Source organism: Xenia sp. Carnegie-2017, unplaced genomic scaffold (assembly GCF_021976095.1).
Source record: "Xenia sp. Carnegie-2017 unplaced genomic scaffold, XeniaSp_v1 HiC_scaffold_2, whole genome shotgun sequence".
Lineage (NCBI taxonomy): Eukaryota > Metazoa > Cnidaria > Anthozoa > Malacalcyonacea > Xeniidae > Xenia > Xenia sp. Carnegie-2017.
This window is the reverse complement of record NW_025813482.1, coordinates 2,661,122-2,683,421: the sequence shown is the minus strand read 5'-3', so window position 1 is coordinate 2,683,421 and position 22,300 is coordinate 2,661,122. Positions and strand designations below refer to the sequence as shown.

Genomic DNA, 22,300 nt, shown 5'->3' with positions numbered 1-22,300 from the left:
TGCCAGAAATGTAGTTAAAAATCACATTCACCGACTTAAATGGTTTAGCCCGTCGGCCTGTTGAGCATACTTGTGGACGTTAAATATTGTCTAGTGAGCATGTCAAAGTCATATCTTCACATCTATATTATTGTGAAGTTGATGTTCGGGAATAAGCCAGCGAGAAAGGCAGCCAACCTAAAGGCTGCTTTCCATTCAGTGCAAACTGTCGCGCGATCGACTTTTCCCGATCACTTTCTTTTCAATTGTAAGGTCTTGACCGGAACAGTTTCACACTGCTGCACACAGTTCAAAAGAAAGTGATCGCAAAAAGTCGATCGCGCGAAAATTTGCACTGAATGGAAATCCGCCTTAAAGCTTCCAGCTCGCAAAATTTAAGATTTTACCTTAATCCATTACCTCAATGCAATGCGCTTTTCAGATGAAACTTGCGGGATTAGCTAGCGTTAATTTAAGGGGATACTCTACTCTATACTCTGCTCTCAGATACTCTACTCCCAGAAAATTTTAATTTATATAAAATATATTAACTTAAAGGAATTACATCCTGAAGTTTTAATGTAAATTCGATGTAGAACAGAAGAAATTGCTCGACGAATTCTGTAAACATACGGCTTGATGCCCGCCCTATTGTTAACAGACGCGTTCTGACAAGTTCAGCGTATAGTTTAAAATTGAGGTCATCAATGAATGGAGTTCCACTAAAAATAAGTATGAAAAACAAATCTAAAGTTTTTTATTCTCGTGAGACTGATGAAATACAAAAAAAAACGGAAGTTTCTTTTGTTCATCATTCGGTTCATTGCTGATGTTTGTGGTTATGTTTATAAGAAAATAACTAGTAAAGAGCAAAAACATAAATGGGCGCTAAATACTCATGAAAAGAAATGTTTGATAGCATTGAAATCATTGCAATTGTGAAAAAAAATTGAAGAAACTTTTTCAAACGATTGGCATACATATAAATCCATTTTGTCGTTGTTTATTTATTACTAAGTTATCGTTATTCATTGTTAACATACAGCTAAAGCCACGAAAAGATTATGTATTTAAACATTGTCCAGCAAAGCAATGAAAGTAATTGTGCAGTCAAGTGCAATAACTATAGCTAAATATTTATTTCCTTTTTGTAATAAGCCAAGAAGAACATGCAGACAAAGCCAATTATAACTCCAGTATTCTGTAGAAGAAATAAGGTGATCTTTGATTGGTCACTTTCTTCAGTCACGTGCATCAACTCAGGTAACTAAAAAAAGAAAATGATACGTACTTTGATTATCAGCAGCATTACAGTTAATCGAGTTTTCACGTCTGACGCGTATACATAAAATTACACTTACTTTGTTTGTAAGAGCAATGTACAAGAAAAATCCTCCAGTAACGCCGAGTATCCACAAATTAGCATCTTCAATCTCAGCAATTTTCTTTCCAAGTACAAGACCCATAAAACAGAAACACGATGACAAAAAGTTGGCAACAACAGCTTGTCGAACACTCATTCCCGCCGAGAGCAACACAACAAAGTCACCTAAAACACAACCACATATTTTCTCGTTTGAAAATACTCACATATGTTAAAATAGATATAGTTATATAATCTTGTTTTTCTTGATGTATCAAAAACAACCAACTCTCGCCTAATGGACCCTACGGACGGCAGATTCACCAACAACTAAAAATGTTATGAAATGCATTAAAATCATATACTCTCACGATTGTGGATTTTTGGCTTTATAGAATTTGGACACTTTGTGTTCTCCCAATCGTCTATTTTGACAGCCTCCACTATAACAAACGAGTAAATCGCTCTTTTTCATAGCTATACCTAATTTAAACTTCCCTAGAGTCTCAAGTTCCATATCAACTCCTATGTTTACTCTCTTCCCACAAATATTTGCTCGGCCATTTAATTTTATCTTTTTAAAAGCTTTTCGATAGCGGCCAGAAGAATGTGACCTAAAAATCGTCTATTTTCTTCAGTTAGTGCTAAAGGATATAGCTACTTTCTCTTTATTGCCCATTTATCTGTAGAGAGTTAACACTTGAGAAATCTCTGAGTAATTCATCATTGATTTGTGCTGGACATTTAATTTTTGAAACTACGAGTTAGAAACAAACCCTTTTTAAACAATAAACGAGTCATTTATTTCGCAACCCACCATTACGGACAAACAACTTGTGGTCTCTAGAGTGTCCGTAGTAACGACACTTGACTATAGCATGTTAAAAAATAATTACTTAGTCCTTATATGCTATGTAAGTTGGTAATTCCGTTTCGCCGTGGCATGTTGCTACATCTTAAAAATAGCTTGCCTGTTGTCAACTGAATATAAACATTGACAACCGTATCCTAAAAGCTCACACTTACTGAAAGGGGCTAGAAAATCATCTTATAATTATTCCAGGAAAGCATTTTCACTCCATCGACTGCTTGATTTTAAATATTTATGCAAAACCTTGCCATTGATAGAAAAATGAATTTGCCGTTGATCAGTGGGAGCGCCATTTCTGAGTCGCAATCAATGAGTGCAAGTGTGAGCTTGTTTTTAGAATACACGAACTGGTCATTATGAATGGCACATAAGATATATGCCACTAAAAAGTTTGATTTTACATTCAGTTCGCAAGGTCGTTTGGGCTTTTACGTAAATTTAGATTTACCTAGCTCATGTGGAACTTCATGACATAATACAGCAATGGATGTGCTAATCCCCCCTGCAATATTATCACTAAAGGCAACACCAATAGCAATCCCATCAGCAATGTTGTGCAAAGTATCACCCATAATAACTGTCCAAGCCATTGGTGCAATGTGCTTTTCATCATCAATATCATCTTCAATTTCAAATTTATGACCGTTCATTGCCACAGCAGATTCTTCTTTTTCATTCATCTATATTGAAAGAAATAATATTGTATTTTTTCGTTCATCTTAAAAGTAACAAGGCGAGGCCGAAATATGGAACTGATGCAAACCTTTATGTTTTGAAAGGAATATGTTAAACATGCAAACATGAATTTTACTGGAACTTAAGCCTGGTATTTTATTGTTGGTGTGTGAGTTGAAAAATGCTGTGCATAAGAGCTTTGTAGAAAAGTTTTAGTTCCCCCACAAAAATAATCATAATTGTAGAAACGTTATATTTTAAAACTCTTTACATTTGCACAGCTGCACAAATAAATCATTGATGTGAACAGGCTATGTTTATAATAGCCATAAATTCCACAATAAACTCTACAAGGCTTTCTATCTAACTTCTTCATTATGTCCCAAAGATATTCAATAGGGCTTAGGTCAGGGCTTTCACTAGCAATTGCCAGAAAGAGACAAAGATTTATCTTCTTTCTTGCAAGTCACGTTTTGTTGCTATTTATTATTTGTTGATATTTATTATTTGTTGCTATATATATACGACCAAGTTTTGTTTTTTTTGCTGTCTTTTCTTAACATCAGACAGGTTTTAGAATATAAAAGTCTTTACTTTCCTGCGAAAGAGCTTATTTTACTTGTGAAATATTTTATTTGTACCTGATACTGTCAAAATACGAATTATCGAATTAACATTTGTAACCTAGCAATTTTGCAGTACAAGGAAACAATATTTTACTCTGTAAAGAAATTCACTATATTTCAGTTTGCTGCCCTAAATTATTTTTAATGAGTAGATACTCAACATGTTACCGTGCGTTCTATGCACTAATTTGTCTCGTTATGTAGTTACACGACATCTGTTTTCCCTCACTGGAAAAACTGATTGGTTAAAATAACCATAAAAATTAGTTACCTCAGATGCATTTAACCACTTTAACCAATATTTTTATGGTTACTTTAACCAATCATATGGTTATTTCAACCAATCAGTTTTTACAGTGATAGGATTATGAAATTCTCATTTTCTTTGTATGTATTCAAATTAATGTTCTCTTGAGTGTCAACCATGCAATTGTAAAAAATAGTTTGCTGTCGCTTTTTTGGTAAGCCATATAGTACTGCATCAAAAAATAAAAACATATTTTCAAATTCACTTTGTTCTCATCTGTATATAATAAGATTTTTTTGCATTATATGGCGTATTTTTGAACTTGATGGTTATCTTGACTTTCCTTAGCTCAATGTCCCTTCGAAACCAATTATGTTATCTGATGATTGTACGGCTATTATTGTACTTGCAAGCCACGATAATGAAAACATTATTAGAAGATTTTTTATAACACAAAATATTGCGACAGAACAGCCCATTGTATTTAGCTCAACTCAAAATATCTAACCGACTTAATCACCATGAAGGCAGCAGCCCCAATAGCAATTCACACATCCCCATACACGTATTTTCCTGTTCTGTAAAATTCATTCTAGAAGAGAGTGCTTCCCTAACCTCCTTGTAACTAATGTTTTTCCTCCAGTGTTAACTGGAAAATTGATTGATCTGAAAACACTCTTTCCCATTTCTCTACTGGCCAGCTTTTTCGCTGCAACACTGCCATTTAAAACTTGTTTCAGAAGCTGTCATATATTTGTACTTCTCTTCAAAAATTCTGTTTTCCTTGCCATAGCAAATAGCATGCCAGCTGTACTCATCTGTTTCGAGAAGTACTGCGGCTTGTTCTATCATGTCCAAGCTTTAGTCTTTCAAGTTATATATCTTTACTTATACTGCAAAAATGTTAACTTTACTTGTTGAATGTAATATTTGTACGTACTGCAAAAATATAATATTTGCTCAGCTCATTAAATAAATTATTGAATTTACATTTGCAATCAAACAGTTTTGTAGTACTGCATAGTAAATAATATCTACTGTGTAAAAAGATTCACTATCTTTTACTTTGCTATCATTAGTTACTTTTAAGAAATGGGTATTCAACTCGATACCGTTGTTTGCACTTATAACTAAATTGTCTAATTATCTAGTATATCTAATTCCATACTTATTATACGATTATACGGCATCTTTTTCGATTATGCAAATTCCTATTTTCTTTGTCTATGTCATCTGTGTATAAAAATTAAGAGGAGTTATTGACGTAGTCTCAAAACTTTCATTTGAAAAATAGTATGCTGTCGCTCTTTTTTTAAGCCACATTACAGCATCAGGAAATACAAATATACGATTAAAGAGGATGACACATTTTCAAATTCATTTGGCTATTATCTGCATAATAAACTTGTTCTTTGCAGTATGTGGCGTATTTTTGAACTCAATGGTTATCTTGACTTTCGTAAGCTCAATAAACCTTCGAAACAAGACATGTTATTTTATGATTCTACTGCTATCTTGTAATGATCTTCTTCTATCTAGTTTTGTTCATTCCGACCTCGTGCATCGTGCAATATGGCGGCTGTATGAAGATGGAAAAAGACCTCTTAATGAAAATATTGTTCGTTATATTCGTCTAATTTTATATTCTAATTCGTTTGTTACATTGTTGATGATGAATGTGGAGCGATACATGGCGTTGATATTCCCATTTTTCCACGAGAGATCAGTCACTAAACGAAGACTGTTTATGGTAATGTTGGTTTTGCAAATGACGATTATATCAGTTGTTGTGCTTTGTTTTTGGAAGAAAAAAGATGGAACATTCCTGTCAATATTTCTGTTATCAATTCTCCTAATTGTCATGTTTTTCGTATACTTTAAGCTGCATAAGATTGCAAGAAATCTGCAAGAAAGTGTCGTTGTTCCTTCTTTTTCAGAATCCAGCATCGATATAATGAAAAACAAAACTACTTTGATGAAAGTCAAAAAAACATCAACATGTGCTTTGGCTGTTGCGTGTGTATTTATCTGCTCATTTCCTTCACTTATTATCATCTGTCTCAAAGCAACATCCTACTTAAAGAATTTAAATAAAGAGATGCGAACGGTAATACATTACTATGACACATGCCTTTTAACTATCAATGCAACCTTAAACTGTCTCATATTTTTTTGGAAAAATAACGCTTTGAGAAGCGAAGGAATCAAAGTTCTATACAGTTTTCAGAATGTTTTCAAACGAAACCGTAAATGTTAGAAATCGTCTGACTTTTTCAATGAGCTTAATCTCCTCAGAATTGCATTTGAACATACGAAAAACAGCTAGCAACCTAGCAGACTTTTGTCAAAATTCTCAACCTTGTATTATTCGTCTTGTAGTATGTAAAAAAAAAACAATGACTCCTTTCATAGTAGATAAGCCTGTTGCCGTGTACTGTGAAAATCATATGTCATAAGCTTTAATTTTTTCCATCATTGTAACATGGTTAAACAATTTCAAATATTGAAATTTCTGATCAATTAAATTCATTTTTCAGTAAAATAATTCAAAGTTAACAGTGTTCAATTTCAGAAATATCTATGATGATAGTATGATAATAATTTCAAAGTTTAGTGTTATTTTTAATGGAAACAAGTTGTATTTCAACATTGATGCGCTGTAGAAAATAATATAGCATGAAAATGTAGAAAGACATCAACAGAAAATTTAATTTGTGCGATGAATTAATATTTTCGTAAACACACAGAATGTTCATTTGAAAAAACTAGTCTATAAACATAATTACAAAATGTCCATATAGATTTTGTTGATTTTACGATAGTTGCTAAGATACAGAAATCAATAACGTCCTGCATATGGCGTAGCGTGCAGTTGAACGTTTTCAGCTGCCATTTAACAACCATGTAGCTATTAATGTCCGAAAACTAGTTTGTGTAGGCTGGCTTGCATGATCACTTTAAAAATATATGAATTCCTCCCCAATATGTGGAAATCTGTCAAAAAGTCGTCAATCTTTTTTCGACTTCATTCGTACAGTTGCTTATAGTAAATTGTTTTAGGCCTAGCAATTATGAAACAAAATTTGACGATATTATATGTAAATAATTATTGCTATTCGAAGTTGATTCATGTGTTCATATGACATTCTTATAAATTTTAAAGTTTGACCAAATGCAATTGTTCAATTCAAATCAACTATTGTTTACAATATTACTCGCTGGATAACTCTATGATTTAACGTGGTTAAATTTTTCGTAAGATTTTATGAAAATAAAGCTGTGTAATGCTTGTAAATTTTTGCTTTGATCGTGGAATGCCAGGGAAGGTATTTTTGATATATAAATTCATAAAATATAATATTTTATTAGATATTTTATCTCCTGTGTTTTAGTTGAAGGTAAAAAGCAATGAAAAAACGCATTGATTTCGAGTCCATTAAATTGGCGGCATTTCATCCTTTCTGGTGGATTCCAAAAAAGTAGGGAATTTGTATTCTGCTTTTTCTAAATTTTCAATTTTCGCAATTAAGTATTTAATTAAACGTCATTCTTCGTGATTGCTTCTGAAATCACGAAGGCATTTAAATAAGTGAAAACTGCATGGCGCATGCAAAAAAAAGACGCAGCTAAAATTTTATCGAAATTTAAAATCAGTAAGAAAAATAAAATATCAAACAATTTTTTCGCAATCATTGCTATTTTGTCACTCGGCTTACGACCTAAGCCTTTCATGCTATATTTTACAGTTGGACTGTCTAAATAATTGTTTACCTTGTTGGAAATGATGAATATCGGATTGTCCATCTTCTTTCCATTCTTTTCATCTGTTTTTGTCGCCAAATTTTTGTCGATGCATTCTTGCTTTTTACTTGTAATCTATGAATTATGAAAACATTTGAATATTTTATGATTTGGTTGTTTTTAATATATTATAATAGAGATAGTAAACCCATCCGAAAGTAAGAAAAATCATATAAATTACTTAACTTCATTCATATACTCAAGATGATTTAATGTTTATACTAAAAATTTTGTCGTCAATTTTAAACGCATAAAATAAATGCATTCAAATAGAAAGAAATGATTTTTTGAAAAATTTTACTATACACGATTGCATGGATGAATGGTTTTACTCAAGCTATTGTCTACGAGTAAAAAGGGCGAACTTTAACAATGAAAAACAGAGGTAAAATTTTATAAGCATTCTACCTTCATGATATTAATTAATGGTCAAGCAATATAGCTTACCTGTATCGTGCGTTTTTGTCGCAAAACAAGATGGACTGTTGTTTCAAAAATAAAAAAACCATAAATTCCACCAAGAACTGAAAAAAATCTCCAAAAGTGATCTTTATCAGTTCCAATATAACTGAAGCCTGTTGCCTGAAGCGAGACAAATTCAATTAAATTTGATTAAAAGATAGTCAAATCTTTGTAATGGTAAGTGACTACTGATACGTCATCGCGTACACCAACTTTCATTCACAAGACTCCATTATACTGGAAAATCTACATCTACAAACGTATAAAGATACTTCCGGGTTCAAACTATATTCACTAGTGACAAAAGATCGTCTTGAATTTTTAATCGAATGTTTTCTCCTTCCAAGTGATTTCTATATTTAATATTTTTCTGAAGTGAAATTTCAAAAAAATACATACTCGTGGAAGCAGATGAAACAATGCATCGCCAACCAAGGTACCCACAGCCAAAGCAATGAGAAACACGAGAGATTTTTTGTAGAATGACGTATGTAGCAGTGGTATGATCATTAAAACGGATATGAGACTGACAATCGAAGCAGCAGCAACTCCAAATCCCCATACTGAAACTTTATGTAAAAGTAACAAACATTGTTAATGAATGTTTTATGCAGTGCGGTTTGAAATTAAATGAAGATATGATCTTCGCACTTTGCTGGACAATTTAAGCAATCATCTCAGGACGTGAAAAAATCAGGTGACTCAACGGGACTCGAACCCATGAACCGCAGAGGTCATGGGTTCGAATCCCGTTGAGTCACCTGATTTTTTCAGGTCCTGAGACGATTGCTTAAATTGTCCAGCAAAGTGCGAAGATCATATCTTCATTTAATTTAAACATTGTTAATGTACATCATATGACTTGTCAATCATTCTTTTCATTTCTCTTATTAAGCACATGCTCTGGTTGAAATAAAATGTAAAAAGCAAGCAAAAAGAATGTCTTTAAAAGCTTCGTGTAATGAATTTTTCGAAAAGATGGCAAACGTGATCATGTGACCTTTATGTCTATTGTGTAAGATTGTTGAAGTTTGGAGTACAAAAACGTAATACTTGCTTTATAAATACCTGCCACATTGGGAGTTTTTGTTTCTTTATCGTAGTTGTTTTCATCATTGCCTACGTCTTTATCATTGTGTTCATCAACGCACACATTACTTTCGATTTGATCGATAAGAGCTATTGATAAACTTTCAAAACGTTTAATATTGAAGCCATCGTGTTTATTCACGTGATATATTGAGAAAAGCTCGTCAACAGAGTAACACTGAAAGAGAATATGGATGTTGAGCAGTTTTTATTAATAATAATGTCTTCATCTAATGTAATTATTTGAGATAATAAAAAATCAGCATTTGAAAGAAAAGCTAGAGATAGTATACACAGACTATGCTTGCCATGTAAAGTAAGTTTCAGAGCAATAATGTTCACTACACATTCTTAGACTGTACAGTAATTGAGCGCAGAAAATCTTTTGCAGACAATTTGATGTCTACATGCACCACTGATTTTACAATTAAAAGTCTTGCCGAGCAATCAATCTTGGGAGATGGAGTGGGCTAAAAAACAATTTCCTTCGCCCACATATCACCTGGATGCAAAAATAACATCATAATTTTTTTGCATGCATAAACATGGCTTAATTGAAAGAATATACGATGTTCACTTGAGTTATGTGCATAGTCTTTTTTCGAAAAGGTGGAAGACATATCAAATATGACTTTTTTTGGTATGTATGATACGACGTTCGTCTTTGCGAGGTCATTTCACTATAAATCTGATGAGTAAATCAAAGTTATCTCACTATAAAGTCTGATGTGGATCTCAAATTTATTGTTCGTAAGTATACCTCAAATATTAGCTTCAGATCATTCAAAATCGTTTTGTGCAAGATGCATGAACATATTGAATTTGACACTTCAGATTTCCTATATATGACTTTCTGTGTGACTTTGAAATATCTAATTTGAAATTTTTGAAATATACGAAGTATACCATTTTGATCAATTGCAAACATTATCCAATCTTCCGTGTAAAGTTTTTGCACTAAACTATGATCCTGTGAATCCTACACATACAAACGCAACCTTAATACTATATAACTTTGATTATAAACTCTTCAGAAAATGCTATTTCTGTATAATTATTATCACTAACTTTTTCATAGACATTGGAGAAATTTCCATGCTGATTTTTGCGTAGATTTGAAGAACGTCTTCTTTTGCGCCTAGCAAACTTGTTTTCCGATAACTCTTCTTGCAAGTAATTTTCATTCTTGAGCTGCCGACCAAGTTTTAAGTTCTTCATTAGCTCTTGAACGCTTTCTTTGTAAATAACGTTATTATGAGCGTACTCTTGAAAAAGATTGATCGCAAAATACGAAGTACAAGGTAATGGATTTTCGTATTTTATTTTGATACATTGTTTTTGAAGAAGTTTGGAGATGATTGCCATGTGTAGTTTTGGGACCATTTTCTTTTTAATATTACCATTAATAGGAAGATTCAGGTCAACTAGCAAATCAGCTGCTGAAAAACACTGCAAAATGCAGCAAAAAATTCGTGTAAAAATTATTTGTTTGAGTAATTGTGCTCCCAATTCCCAAATGTTGCATAAAGTTTAGTAGTCATGCACAAGGCATGCTGAAAAAGTGAAAACAGATCTCTCTATCGAAGAATATTTATCTAAAACCATTCAAGATTTCTTTCACAGAAACTCCTTTCAAAAGCAAACATAGAATTATCATTATTCAAACCTTCTCTCGCTCGAGCTTAATTCCAAGTGTTCTATTTAAATCGTACAGCATTTGATCAACAATTTGTTCACATATTGCACTTGTGGAATATTTTTTCTTTATTTCTTCGTAAGCATCAAATTCTCTTGTGAAAATTGTTTTTGACTTGGGCAAAGTCAAAGAAATTATAATCGTTGTTGAAATCTGAGAAAAAACACTTTCTTTGATGACAACATCTTCTTCCAAACTGTGGATGTTTTTCAAAGACTGCAATGATACACACTATGAAAAAATAATAAAAATTAATTACTTAACTTGAGATCAATCATTAATGAAAGTAAAACTTGTACGTATATTCACGAAAAGGTGATGCACAAATCACTTTTCAACTATTGACTAGAAAAAGTAAAAAAATAATATATAAGTAACTAGCTCTAAATGAATTACAGAAGTAAAAACGTCAGGCGTATATGCATGAAGAAAAATTAAAGCTGGAACGCACCAACTTAATCTTTGCACACCCATAAACGAAGAAAGTATTTCAGTTATGAACATTCACTGACAGGAAGCCCCACATCAACAGATGCTTGTGCCGAAATTGCCCAGCTGAGCTTTATGGAATTTTTTCAAGTGGAGTGCCGAATTTACATATTTCAATGTTTGGAATAGTGCAATTATTATACGTTTGTACATAATAATCCAGTAAAAATAATGCTTTTATTTTTTTCTAATATACTCCTACTCTGTTTCTTTCGATATTTTTTTAACATTGCAACAACGCCAGCTTGTCTTGGATACAGTGACGAGGGAATAGCGGGGAAATGAAAGACCTTAACCATTGATACCACGCTGATACCATCATTTTATTGATGTCACAAGTTGATCATGGCGTTTTTAAAACCTTATTATAATTTACGTGCATTTCTTTTTCTTCTCCATGTATTTCCATGCTCGCCATAATTTCACGTTCAGTTCTTAAAACTGGATGTAGAGTTAGTGAAAAAACTAGAAAATCGTTCATGCCTACAGCACTAAAGAGCATAATCATTTTTATTGTTTGGAGAATTTTAATTTATCGTGCATGCGCACTTGCTGAGCCATTAAAAATAACAATATCCACGTTTAATCTCACTCTGTGTCCAGGGTGACAACAGTTTCCACAATATTAAAATGTTGGTCTACATAATGTATAATTGTTCGTTAGTTGCTGTCGTGCGTTAAATATACTTTTATAGCTATAACTTTTCAAGAGTCAAGGAGTTTCCTCCTTTGCAAAATAAAGATTAGTGCAATAACTTTTGCAACAATAGGTTATTTTTTGCAGCAAATGTAATCGTACTTTCAAATTGAAATACTTGTACCACACAAAGTAGAACGACCCCTTAGTAATGAAAAACTTCATTTGGAGATCTTGAGATTTCTATAGAAATGCTCGTCATGTTATTTTAACGTGAAACATAACAAACGATCACATTATTATCGGTTCGTATTTTTTTTCAACAGTAATAGAATCTGTGAAAATGAATATTGTTTTGTTACCTTGAATGGGCTTGCTTTTGAACAATTTTTCATTCCCAGTTTCTGTAATAGACTTTCAAGATTCTCAACTTTCATTTCGCCATCGACTTGCAATGTTTGTAAAATATTCTCAAATATCTTTCTGCGAGACTCAAGTTCTCCGTGAATATCTGAATCATTTCTTGTATTCGGTGTAGTTTGCTGTGTCGGATTTACCTTGTTAGAAAAAGTACTATTCATGAAAATCGTTGTGCTGTATACTTTCACCGTGTTATTCATTTCATACGAAGACTCTAAAACGCTCAGCACAAAAAAGCAGAGACAAAATACTGAAAGAAAATTAGTGGCATCAAGAAGCGCCATTGTGAAATAGTACGCAAAGAGGAATTTTCCGAAATAATCAGGATATTATAACAGAGCAATGAATATTGTACTTATACCTTAAATGGTCCGAACACTTTAACATACTCCACGCCACAATTATGTTCTATGCATAATGTATTACATACAAGGATGTCAGACATACGTCAATCGTCATTACATCAACCATCATGCCCAATCGCTTAGATCATTCGATAAGACATTTAAGTGTTTCATGATGCCCGCTATGTGATAGTTACCAATCCCCTTGCTTTAAATTTGGAAAAATTTGATGCTAGAAGTCATGCAAACGTATAGCTGCAAAATAGTTTCACAATTTTGTTGAAAATTGTAAAAAGGTTATTTTCCTGCAAAAACTATAACGCGAAATGCAAAAATATCTCGTTCGGATCGATTACTACTTGAAAGATGAGTTTCCACTTCATTTAAAATTTTACTCGCCTTGCGTTCTTTTAAATCGACAGCATCAGCTCAAACCTTGCGTTTGATTCATCTAAATTTTCAAATAAACTTTAAACTCTCACAATTAAATGACAGTTTAATCAATGCAAGTCCATGGGCAAAAATATTTATGTAACTCGATAAAAACATAATTCATGTTTATTCTGGATGAACACACATAATCTTCATATTGCAGTATTATCCTTTTACATTTTCAGATTAAAGTTTGTTTCGTCTATGAAAAACAAAATATCTCATATCAGCTTAGAGGTTTTTTCGGTCAGGTGTGTGAGAGACCTGAAGATTATTTCAAAGACTTTGTTTTGTCTCTTATTAGTCCATGTTTGTATTAAAAATTTTGTTTAGTAGTTGATGTATCAACTGCTATATTGATAATTTAGAACGTTCTTAAAAAGAAAACTAAAAAAGTATAGAATATTTATTCTTAAGAATCTACATTATTCTAACAGCGAAAACTTCCTCTCGTGCCAAAGTGTGACATACCAAGATGGATCAAGTTTTTATGTATTACTTTTTTAGTTTTGCGAAAATAAGTTAGTGGATGTGATACAAGGACTGATAAAAGCCAGAATTTGTGAACCTTAAACATACGTCTGTTGTTCAAAAATTAAAATAGCTAGTTATATCTTAAGGCAAACATCAAACACAATTAATATATTTATTAACATGTACAGTATAGAGTTTGTCAACAATAAATTTTAAATATAAATGAAGTAAAAGGCTGTCAGGTTGTGCGGAAAGAGTGGTATGCATGTTAGTTCCAACTTTCTTCACATAAAACTAATTGTGTAATTGTGTTTGCGATTTTCAAAATTAGCATTTGTATTTAGGCTGGTATGTGAGAAAGTGGCATCATATGTTCCTCCACTTTCATCAGTTTTATTCAAATGTAAGTCGCAACGTTTACGTAACGTACAACAATATTGAAATTTAAATTCCCAGGAGCAGAAAAGCTTTTATGATGGTAACAAAGATATGTAATATGCAGGTGTCCCCCAAAAATGTCCCACGTATACAAATATCATTCTTGACGTTATTGAACTGTACATAAACGTTGTAAGTAATTTATACCTCAATGAATTAATCGCTAAGATGGAAGCAAACTATTTTTAATTTCCAGAGGTAAGATAAAGCGCATTCAAGAAGAGATGAGTAATTTTTATAGGGTGGGGGTGACATTTTTGGGCCACGCTGTACATTTGCACGTAGCTGACATGAGTGTGTGTGTGCACCCGGGGGCTCAGAATGATGATGAGTAATGAAATTATCGCAGTACGCCAATTTCTTCATCTTAATCCAGGCGTACGTCTTTTGCACAGAATGTATTAAAAAACTGCTAATATCATAATTTGTATGCACGAGATCAAACATTAGAACTTCAATGGCTCTGCAAATAATTAAGCTTCCGGGATTTTATAATTGCGTTAAAGCCATACGCTGAGCCATTCGTAATGAATCAAACTAATTTTAATAACTTTGAAAGTTTAATTTAATAATACCAAAGAATAATGGTTATAAAGAAGGGTCACTCGTGTCTGACTCTTTGATGTTTTTGTCATCGCACATGTTGTGCCCAGTGGTTGTCCCGGTACATCGGTCGCCATTACTCCAGACAGGTGATAAGGACTTTTTGCTTGTTCCCAACCTTGAGAATTATCCGAAGTCATTTCTTAAGTCGAAATATTCGCGAACTCATTATTCAGAAATGACGTTATGTTTCTTTAATGGTTGAAAACAAGTGACAAGCCCTAAAGCACAGAATAAGAATATACAGAAGAGTCACTCATATCGGAGCCTTTGATGTTTTTGTCCTCGCACATGTTGTGCCGCGCATGGTGGCCGCCATTATTCCAGCCAGTTCATTAGGGGTTTTGACTTTTTCCAAACCTTCAAAATGATCCGAAGTCATTTCTTATCTCAAAATATTCTTGAATTCATTATTAAGTATTGACGTGATGTAATTTTAATGGTTGGAAACAAGTGAGAAATCCTAATCATCTGGCTGGAATAATGACCGACGTAAGGACGCAGTGCACACCTTGGTAACCCCCTTTGTACATACAATCATTATTACGTGTATTACTCAACGTGGAAATGTATTTTTAAACCCCAAATGAGTAATTATTTATCTAGCCATTGACAGTCTAATGTGAAGTCTGGTGCAAACAAATTTTGGTATTTATAGTACACATTGCACAAGTTGGTTAAAAGATCTAATCTGATATCAAATTCATGTAATATGTGCATTTTTTGTAAAACAGATGGAAGAATATTACACGCATTGACTTAAAAGAACTTGCTGGAGTTAGCTATCACAAAAACAACACAGAAAATGTAGGCAAAATGATCATGACAATATTCTACAGACACAATGTTTCCAATACTTTGTACGTACATAACAACCGTACAACATCAAAAAGCCATGTGATATTACTCCCACAGTGATATAATTATTGAAACTACAGGTAAAAAAGATAATTTTACATTTATATACGGAATTTTACTCATCAATCAATACAATGATTGAGATATGGATATTGGCGTATACAGACTATAAACAAGGGATATTACTGTACATAGCAACGAGACTTTGTTTGGAGAAAATCAAGGGTATATTAGATATTGCATAAGTATCGACCAAAGTTCTTCATTTAATGTGCAAATAATTAGTCTTTAAATGTTGAATCATTACCATCTTTCATTTCCCAAATATTCGCAAGGCAGGAAGTCAGGCTGGCTGCGATATCTAAGCTCAAACTTGTTGCCTTATAAACAAAGATAGAAAAATAACTCCTGTATATAACATGAAAACATCTGAGGGCAACCACCTCCACAATATTGATTGTGTAATACGTCTAACATACTTCACTTGTCTTCTCTAAAATGCCAACAGCAATCCACGTCAATAATATAATAAACCGAACTAATAACAAATATCAAGCCTTGACACCTTAAGCTGATGTATATATATATAAAGTGTATTACAATGTGCTCTCCCGGCTATCACCATAGTAAAATGGTGACTCCTGCACTTGGGACACAGGATGTGCGGTTACACATTGTATGGATTGTATTGTAGAGTCACAAGAGTGCTTAAACCTATAAAGGTGAGCTTTGCATATCGCGAACACAGTGAACGTCTTATTATGAGACTCTCCACACAATCCGAGAGTGCTCAAACTGCGCACGCAAACTTAGCGTAATATACAAAGTGTATTAAAATGGTGACTCCTGCACTTGGGACACAGGATGTGCGGTTATATATATTATATATACCTGCATTGGCGTCAATCGAACGTTGGTCAAGGGGACTATATTCATATATTCAGCAATGCCTACATGGCTAATTTCTCATGAAAACAATTTAACTTTAAAAGAAACATAGCAATCAATATATGAATATGGTCCCCTTCAATTAACCTTCGACTGATGCCTATTGCTGTACCGTAAGCATTCGCAAATGCATGAAAACCAACAACTGGGCCGGTTGCACGAAGCCTGGATAGCGTCAAGCCTCGGTTCGACGATAACGATAAACGATAACAATAAACTATAAGGATATTCAATGGTCACATACTAACGATAAATCGTTATCGTTATCGCTCCAATGTGACCGCACACAAGAGTTTGAATAACAAGCCAATTTTTTTTTGCATCGTTATCGGATCGTTATCGGGTGCAGTGTGACCGAGGCTTTATCCATTGGATAGCAAAATTTTCAAATTTGTAGAAATGGTGTTTATATTTTCTTGCGACAAAGAAATTTTGTAATCTTCGAAACAATATCTTATTTCAGTGATTGCACAGTTAAAATCGTATAATTTTCTTTCATAAGAGATTTTTTGAACGTTCAAAAAAATTTGCTATCCAGTGGATAGCGCTATTCGGCCTTCGTGCAGCCGGCCTCTGAACTTCTCGTGAGCAAATACATTCGTTTTGTCAATGAAAAAGTAGCTACTATTGACAGTTTTTTGTCATGGAACAGATATTTCTTGTGACCTCTGCGTACCTAAGATTTTTCAGAAAACTAACAATCCCGCGTGGATTGTTTGGCAAAGAAAGGTCGTTATTGTTGTCATCTAACAAATACCAAATGAATCCAGTTCTTTAGGGTTTAAAGTAATGTTTTATTAAAAAATAGCCGCAAATTTGGATGTCAATGTGTCATAGAAAGTAAACAACTGTTTGAGTTGTGAGAATTAAATGTAAGCCGGTAAAAATGTCAGCGGAGTACTGCTTCAGGAAAATAAAGAGTGAAGATTTTTGACGTTCATATGTATTTATCATAAGAAAAAAGAAGTTTCCATTTTTTCGTTACGCGAGAAAATTAAAAGTGCGTGCGAATAGGGTTGTGCTGTGAACATCACCTTCAGCTATAACTTTGATTTACTCATTAAACTTTCCAATTTCATGGCTTTTAGCATATCTCCTTTGATTTTAAGTTTTCCTTGCATAAACGCGGCTGTAGGTTTAAGTTTTCCAGTAAACATCGCAATAAAGTTGTCTTTGTTCAATGAAAATATTGAATCAGCCGGTGTTGAAGGTTCTCCTTCTCCAGCACTTCCTAAATAATGAATAATATGCATCTATACATTCACACAGAATTTGCAACTCACTTTATCTGTATAAGTCAAAAAAACACCATTCGTAAGTTTTCTTCGAACAGTTTCACACTATTTGTGATCAAATGCCGCGTATTCACAGAAAAATTCTTCATCAACTTAATGTGTTTTATAATTTAGTACCTCCTCCTGTTTTGAGATCTAAAAACCACGTCCCATGATCGGTAATATTAAATTGGTAGACGGCTTGAGTACCAGCCACAACATTTTCATCACAAAGTCCTTGAATCTTTTCAAACACAGAAGAAATACAGTCATCTTTACCACCATCAGCAGCCTTTCTTGTATTACTTTGTTTCAATTTATGAAAATCACGCGCTGAAATATCCTCAACATCAAGGAAAAAATCTGGAAGCAAGTCTGAGCCTATAAAAAGACGGAAAAGTCACGTCCATACGTAGGAAATTAATCTGATGGTCACAGCCTTCGTCATCACTTAAAATACATACAATGAAAACAAAACAATCTGTCAAAAAATAGCAGGAAAAAAACTCGACATGTTACGAAGCCACTCTTCTTCAGGCACTCAATCCATAAAATAAGTTATCTGCGTGAAAATTTACGCAAAAGGAGCATCCATTTATCACTTTATTTTCATTTTAACGTTTTTACTGCATAAACTAAGGCATAAACTGTGGTGTGAAAACATTCGTTGCACAAACATCGCTACTTTAAGCCATAAACATTTTGAAAAGTTTATGAAGACCGAAAATAAAGTGACGTACCAAGGACGTGGTAAATTGGTGCACACTAACTTCTTTGACAATCAGTGACAAAATATTGTTTATAAATCGAAGATTCGAGACCACAGCAAACTCTTAGTGTGATAGAAGGGGAGAGTAGCTACGTACATTGTCAAAATCACATATTTTAAACAAAACTTAATGCGCTATTTTTCTAATAATGATAGCTCGATGTTTCTAGCGAAAGACGGGTACAACATTCACAAAATAGTGTGTTGAAGAAACGAGTAAAGAAAAAAAATATTATTTTCTTACCGGGAACACAAGAATATTGTTCAAATTCAGTAATACCAACTTCGCGTAAAACATCCTCATCAATAAGAAATTCACCAGTCCTTGATTTACTGTCTCTAGTTAGTACAACATAAGCCGCATCACTCATGATGTCTGTCTTACGACATTGTTGTAGCGCATCTCCACCAGCAAGCATTTCCATTGCTGCTGTCTCGATAGCTACACAAGACAAGGTAAATTAACAACACTTGTTGGGGGATGCATTTGTCCAAGTCCTGTGAGTATGATATTGATAATGGGCATTTATATACAGATGAGGAAACACAAAGTAAACCTCTAGGGCAGTTGTCTATGGATGAGGAAACTAATGTTAAAATGCACGAATGGGGAAGCACAGAAAGCACACGTATATGTTTACATACAGAAATACATAAAATAACTCAACCAAATAAGCCCATAAAAAGATTATAAAGTCGTTCAAGTGACAGAAAAATAAAAAAAAATATTTAGATCGCTACTATATGATGCATGCCATACCCCCTGTAGCACAATGTTAAGATGAACCCCTAGCTATATGACACTGTAATACGTAACTGACCTGTTTTTGGCCAAAGAGCGTTCACTGCTACACCATCATCTTTAAATTCTTCAGCCATACCAAGAACACACATGGACATACCATATTTAGCGATCGTGTATGCTATCAAAATACCAGAACATAAAAATCGGGTTTAATTCACTGACAAAAGTGACTGACTTTTCTCGTATAGTTCGCAGGGCACGTAGCTAAGTACATAAATATGAGCACCACTAATTTTAAAAACTGCATTGTTAATACTTCTGATTCAATTAATGTCCACTAAAATACTGAATACATGTAGTGAATCAAAGTGTTTTGAACAAACTGAAAAAGCTGGAAAACAGAACTGGTTGACTACCTTAAAGCTACATATAAACGGCACATAACGTGTAAGAGGGGCCTTCGGACTCAACAGCTAAGTATATGGAGCTACTTGAAATGAAACACGATGGCCTACCTACATGTCCTTTAAACCAAAGGGGTTTCATGTTTAATGGCGGACTGATGTTTAAAATATGAGGGTTCTTGGCCAATTTCAGATATGGAATACACGCTTGAGAGCTACATAAGTTAAACATCGTAAAGAAATGAGATGAATAAAAACACAATATGTAGTCAGTAATTCTAAGTAGGATAGGTTAGGCTATTTGGGTACTTAATAGAACAAAGATTTTTACCATAAAAATGTTCCTCTGGCATTGACACCGTTCATTAGGTCGTATCTGAGAAAAAATAAACATTACTAAGTACATACATAAGTTACACACACGAGACTCTCGCCATTATGTTTAGAGATACAATTCCTTATTCTAGACCCAATTCCTTATCTATTATAGCCGTTTCAATTATTTTTAAATTCGTTTCATTAAAAATTGATGGCTATGTTATTGGATTTATCTTTGCTCATTGCTATTATCATTGCACATGCACCGTATTTATAAGCAGTGAGCATAGGGCGTTTTAAAGCTTTCCATCCTTGAAAATGAGCCTTCAATTAAATATAATTCATCAATAATAATTTACTTTCGAAGTTGATATTCTTGTCACTCCAAATTAATACTCACATTGTCTTGAAAATACGTATAAGCCTATGATGACAAGTATCTGTTACTGTGAACAGTGTAGATATCAGTTAATTGACAATTCTATCAGACATTACTAGTTGTCAAGAAACAGTAAGCCTTTATTTTAAACTACTTACTCATTTCAACTAAAGATATCAATAATAACTAAGTAAGGCAAAATATTTAATATTTCACTGTCACCATATAGCTAAATGTTTATTGTGTGAAAGATGAGCTTCCTGACCTCTTCATAGGAGTCGCCAATGTTCCAGTCAAGCTGATAGCACTTGCATTATTTACAAGAATGTCAATGCCACCAAATTTTGAACAGCTTTTTCTACCGCAGTTTTACGGCCGATTCATCTCATTATGTCAACTATACATGGCAGACACTGTCCTCCAGCTTTTCAACTACATATAAAGAATGATGTTCACAGTGAAAAACATATATATATGATGACACGTGAGCCAACACATAAAACAAAGATGGGTGTTACAATTAGACATCAAATCATTATCATAAGTCAACACTCAAAAATAAAATCCATGTGCCTGCAATCCAGATGCACAACTTTAACAACAGAGCAAAGTTGAAAATACAATGGAAGAAAGACTTGAGTTTAAGCATCTTGAACAAAAATTTTCTTGAGTTAAGAGTGGGGAAAATAAAATCATCAGAACTGCTTACAAATGAAAAATACAAGGCACATAGTGAAATTTTGAAGATGTACATGAGAAATCAATTGTAGTTTGTTACTCTTTAGTTTGTACTTTCTCAGAATTTTGGTTAGAATTACTTTTTTAACTCCTCTTTGAGCAATAGCTATGATTGTTGAAATAATACACAGATATATTTAAAAGATTAAGGAAAAAATATTTAGCACTCACTATCCTATAAATATCTGGCAATTCCAAAAGTGACACATAATTCTTTACAATATGCATATCTACAAGAAAATCTTTTATTCTATTGAAACAAATTTCTTTTGCAAGAATTAAACATCAAACATTGCTGTCTGTGTACATCAAAACAGACATCAAAAACTGACCTTCTTCAGCAGCTGTGTAAATTGTTCCTGGAAGCTTTGGATGCGGCTCAGCTGTTTTAGCAGCAATGACAATATTTGCTCCATCCTGTGCTGCCTTTAAAGCTATAGCTTTACCAATACCACGACTTGCTCCACTAATAAAAATTGTTTTTCCAGCAAGTTTTCTAGAAAACAAGAAAAAAGAGTCTAGACAATGAAATGCTAGCATTGATTGGTCTAAAGTCGAGTTTGCTTTGTATTAGCCTGTGCAAACCAATCTGAACTAAATCAATTAAATTCATGAAAGACAATTTGCAAATCAATCATCAATACATATATGTAAAAGGACAAATTCAAACATTTGTTTATGCATTATCATTATTTAGTAATAGAAATGAAAGATATTTTTCATGTTTGCACTGGTTTATTATGCAAACCTCAGATACTTGAATAATGAATGATCAAAAAACAGAAAATCCAATGAGAAAATAATACATGTATGATTAAAACAATTACATTTTATCATCAGAGTGCATAAATAAAGGTTTCTTTGCCTTTCGTTCAGACAAAAACAGGAAGGATTCTTAATGCGATCATTTAAATAAAAATCAATAAAACTGTCTAAAATACTAGTCATACAGAAATTCATCAGGTAAAAAAGGCCAGTTGACATGACATTCAAAAATAAGCAAATGATTGTTCTTCACAATCAACCTTTTAACATTCTGCTTTGACAGAAATGCCGCAAATTACAGCAATCTTCTCGTACTTACCCCGTGTTTAGCATGATTCAAAGATATAAACTATTCAATTCGAAATTTTGAACGATGAAATTGATCCTTGACCATTTGACGTTGTCGTGCTTATTGATGATACTGTATTTTCTTTGCGCAACATTTTTGGTCAACAG

General features: G+C 33.3%; 1 protein-coding gene, 1 long non-coding RNA gene and 1 pseudogene across 2 annotated transcripts; 1 reads left to right on the top strand and 2 right to left on the bottom strand.

Annotated features, from left to right (window-relative positions):
• Positions 1-966: 966 nt before the first annotated feature.
• Positions 967-12,669, bottom strand: LOC124440381 (metal cation symporter ZIP14-like). The gene is made up of 10 exons (XM_046990773.1): positions 12,298-12,669; positions 10,780-11,040; positions 10,182-10,562; positions 9,093-9,291; positions 8,424-8,593; positions 8,010-8,144; positions 7,533-7,637; positions 2,662-2,893; positions 1,341-1,528; positions 967-1,246 (listed from the first exon to the last, which is right to left on the bottom strand). Exons 1-10 carry the CDS (start codon positions 12,637-12,639, stop codon positions 1,109-1,111), a joined length of 2,151 nt encoding a protein of 716 aa, XP_046846729.1. The 5' UTR covers positions 12,640-12,669; the 3' UTR covers positions 967-1,108.
• Positions 9,734-11,514, top strand: LOC124440382. Its single transcript, XR_006946666.1, has 2 exons — positions 9,734-9,863; positions 11,208-11,514. It is a non-coding gene; the product is annotated as an uncharacterized LOC124440382 (long non-coding RNA).
• Positions 12,670-17,225: 4,556 nt separating the features above from the next.
• On the bottom strand, positions 17,226-22,295 carry LOC124439775 (annotated as a pseudogene).
• Positions 22,296-22,300: the final 5 nt, after the last annotated feature.